Below are 1974 nucleotides of genomic sequence, written 5' to 3' on the forward strand. Positions count from 1 at the left end.
GCTCTAAGGGTGTCAAATTAACATTCAGTGACTGTCTCTTACACACTCGAGGCTGCAGTCATCACTCTCGGCTCTGCCACAAATGGGCATATGCCGCGAACAAAGCAGTTTGTTCAATGTCTGTTCTAAAAACTCTGGTGTGAGTTTAACCCAAAACCAGACTGACTATGGTTGGACAATTTTAACAACTGACAAGAAATTTTACACTAAAAAGCAGAAAAGGTTAGGTCTCCGTATAGTTATTGTGAATTATTTTATTGAAGAGGAAAAAGCTGCTTTCACTAGAAAAGCTCTCATACCCTTCTATACATGATTATACTGCTCAGAAGGGGGATCACGGCAGGAGGCACACAGGCTGTGAAGGGCAGAAAATTAATGCACACGTGGAAGACACTACTCGTCCCAGGAGTAGGGAGATGCCTGCAGTCAGGTTTACCGGGTACCTGGTGAGCAGGGAAGGGCTGGAAGAGGTCCACCCAGGACACAGTTAGAGACTGGCCCACAGCCACCTTCGTGTTGCCTGTCCCACACGCTCCGCTCAGCTCTTTGATAACGGAAGCTCCCTCTTAGCCAGCCCACAGGCCGGCAGCCAGAATACGGCCCTGAAAGCCTAGTCTGGCTTCCTGAGCACCCCGCCCTTTGGCAGCAAGGCTTGTAACGTCTCGAGGCTGGCACTGCCGTGGATCACCCTCAGCCTGCCGCACAGCGCGATGCTCACCAACACACCACCGGTCACGCCACTGGCAACTCCTACTCCCACAGCTATGGCCACCTTCTTTTTCCACGGTGGGTGCTGAGGCCTGGAGTAGTTGCCCAGACTCACTTCCAGGCCCTCGTCCACTAACTTCTGATTCTCAGTAAGGGACTGATAGAAATCCAGGTTCACCAGATTAGGAGGAAGGACCCTCAGCCCAAAATAGAGCCTCTTGACAAGTCTCAAGTTTTTTAACAGCTGCACATCACACCGGTAGGTCCCAGAGTCATACTCTTGAATGGACTGAAACTTTATAAAGTAGGAACTGGCTCGGAAGGGTCTGAAGACTTCATCATCAGTTGAGATGATTCCCCGAGCAAGTCTCCAGGTGAATCGGAAAGCTTCCTGCCCGATCTCCAGGATGTCTGGACTCAGACAGCTCAGCTTAAATTCCTTCCCTATGAGAAGGGTGAAATGGAGCATTCCACAGAGCCAGTTGGTCAGACATTCCAGGCGCTGAGACTTACACTTCCTTCTCACTCCATCAGGGCCCACCTCACAGACAGTCTCTTCCTTAAAGCCAAGGCCACAGGTGACAGTACAGGTCGTGGCATTGACAATAACTTTCCCCACAGCTTCTTGCAGTTTCTCAGGGATGGCCAGCGTTTTAGGTGAAGTCACCAGCAAAGGTAGACAGAAGGCCAACACCAGGCTCCCAAGGATGAAACTAGTGGCCAAAGTCTTCATGTCTTAGCAGGCATTTCACTACCGTCAGCCAACACCTGAGGTTTCCAGCTAAATCCACCACCACGTCATAACTCAATTCCTTTGACATAAGATAGCCTTCAAAGTCAAAAGATATGATGCATGCATTGTCGATAAAAAATTACAATTAAAGTCCAGTCCTTATTAACAGGTGAGGTCACGGGCAGACAAAAGGCACAACACTGCTGCTTTACTGTTTGCTAACGACCACCTTCCCAAAAGTCTTCACTCTTTTCACATCTTTTTAATGAATTTAAATCCCCCTCTTGGGAAGACAGATGAAAAGGCTTCAGAAGCTGAAGTGAATTTCCAAATAACCTCAATGCCCACTGAGGCTATACTGTTCCTCACCCTTCCCAAATTGTGGGATCTGAATTCAAACGTTCCAAAATCCCCGTTAAATCTGACCAAATAAGAAATCAAATACTAACTCTAAAAAAGATAGGATTAATTTGAATTAAGCTATCACCACTTTTAAATGCTCCTAAACCTTCTATTAAAAGGATTAAGGACTC

The 1974-nt window shown here is 47.4% G+C and overlaps 1 protein-coding gene across 1 annotated transcript; it reads right to left on the reverse strand.

Moving 5' to 3' along the window:
* Positions 1-335: 335 nt before the first annotated feature.
* On the reverse strand, positions 336-1459 carry TMEM81 (transmembrane protein 81). Its single transcript, XM_052654114.1, has one exon. It carries the CDS (start codon positions 1439-1441, stop codon positions 611-613), a length of 831 nt encoding a protein of 276 aa, XP_052510074.1. The 5' UTR covers positions 1442-1459; the 3' UTR covers positions 336-610.
* Positions 1460-1974: the final 515 nt, after the last annotated feature.

Source organism: Budorcas taxicolor, chromosome 16 (assembly GCF_023091745.1).
Source record: "Budorcas taxicolor isolate Tak-1 chromosome 16, Takin1.1, whole genome shotgun sequence".
NCBI lineage: Eukaryota > Metazoa > Chordata > Mammalia > Artiodactyla > Bovidae > Budorcas > Budorcas taxicolor.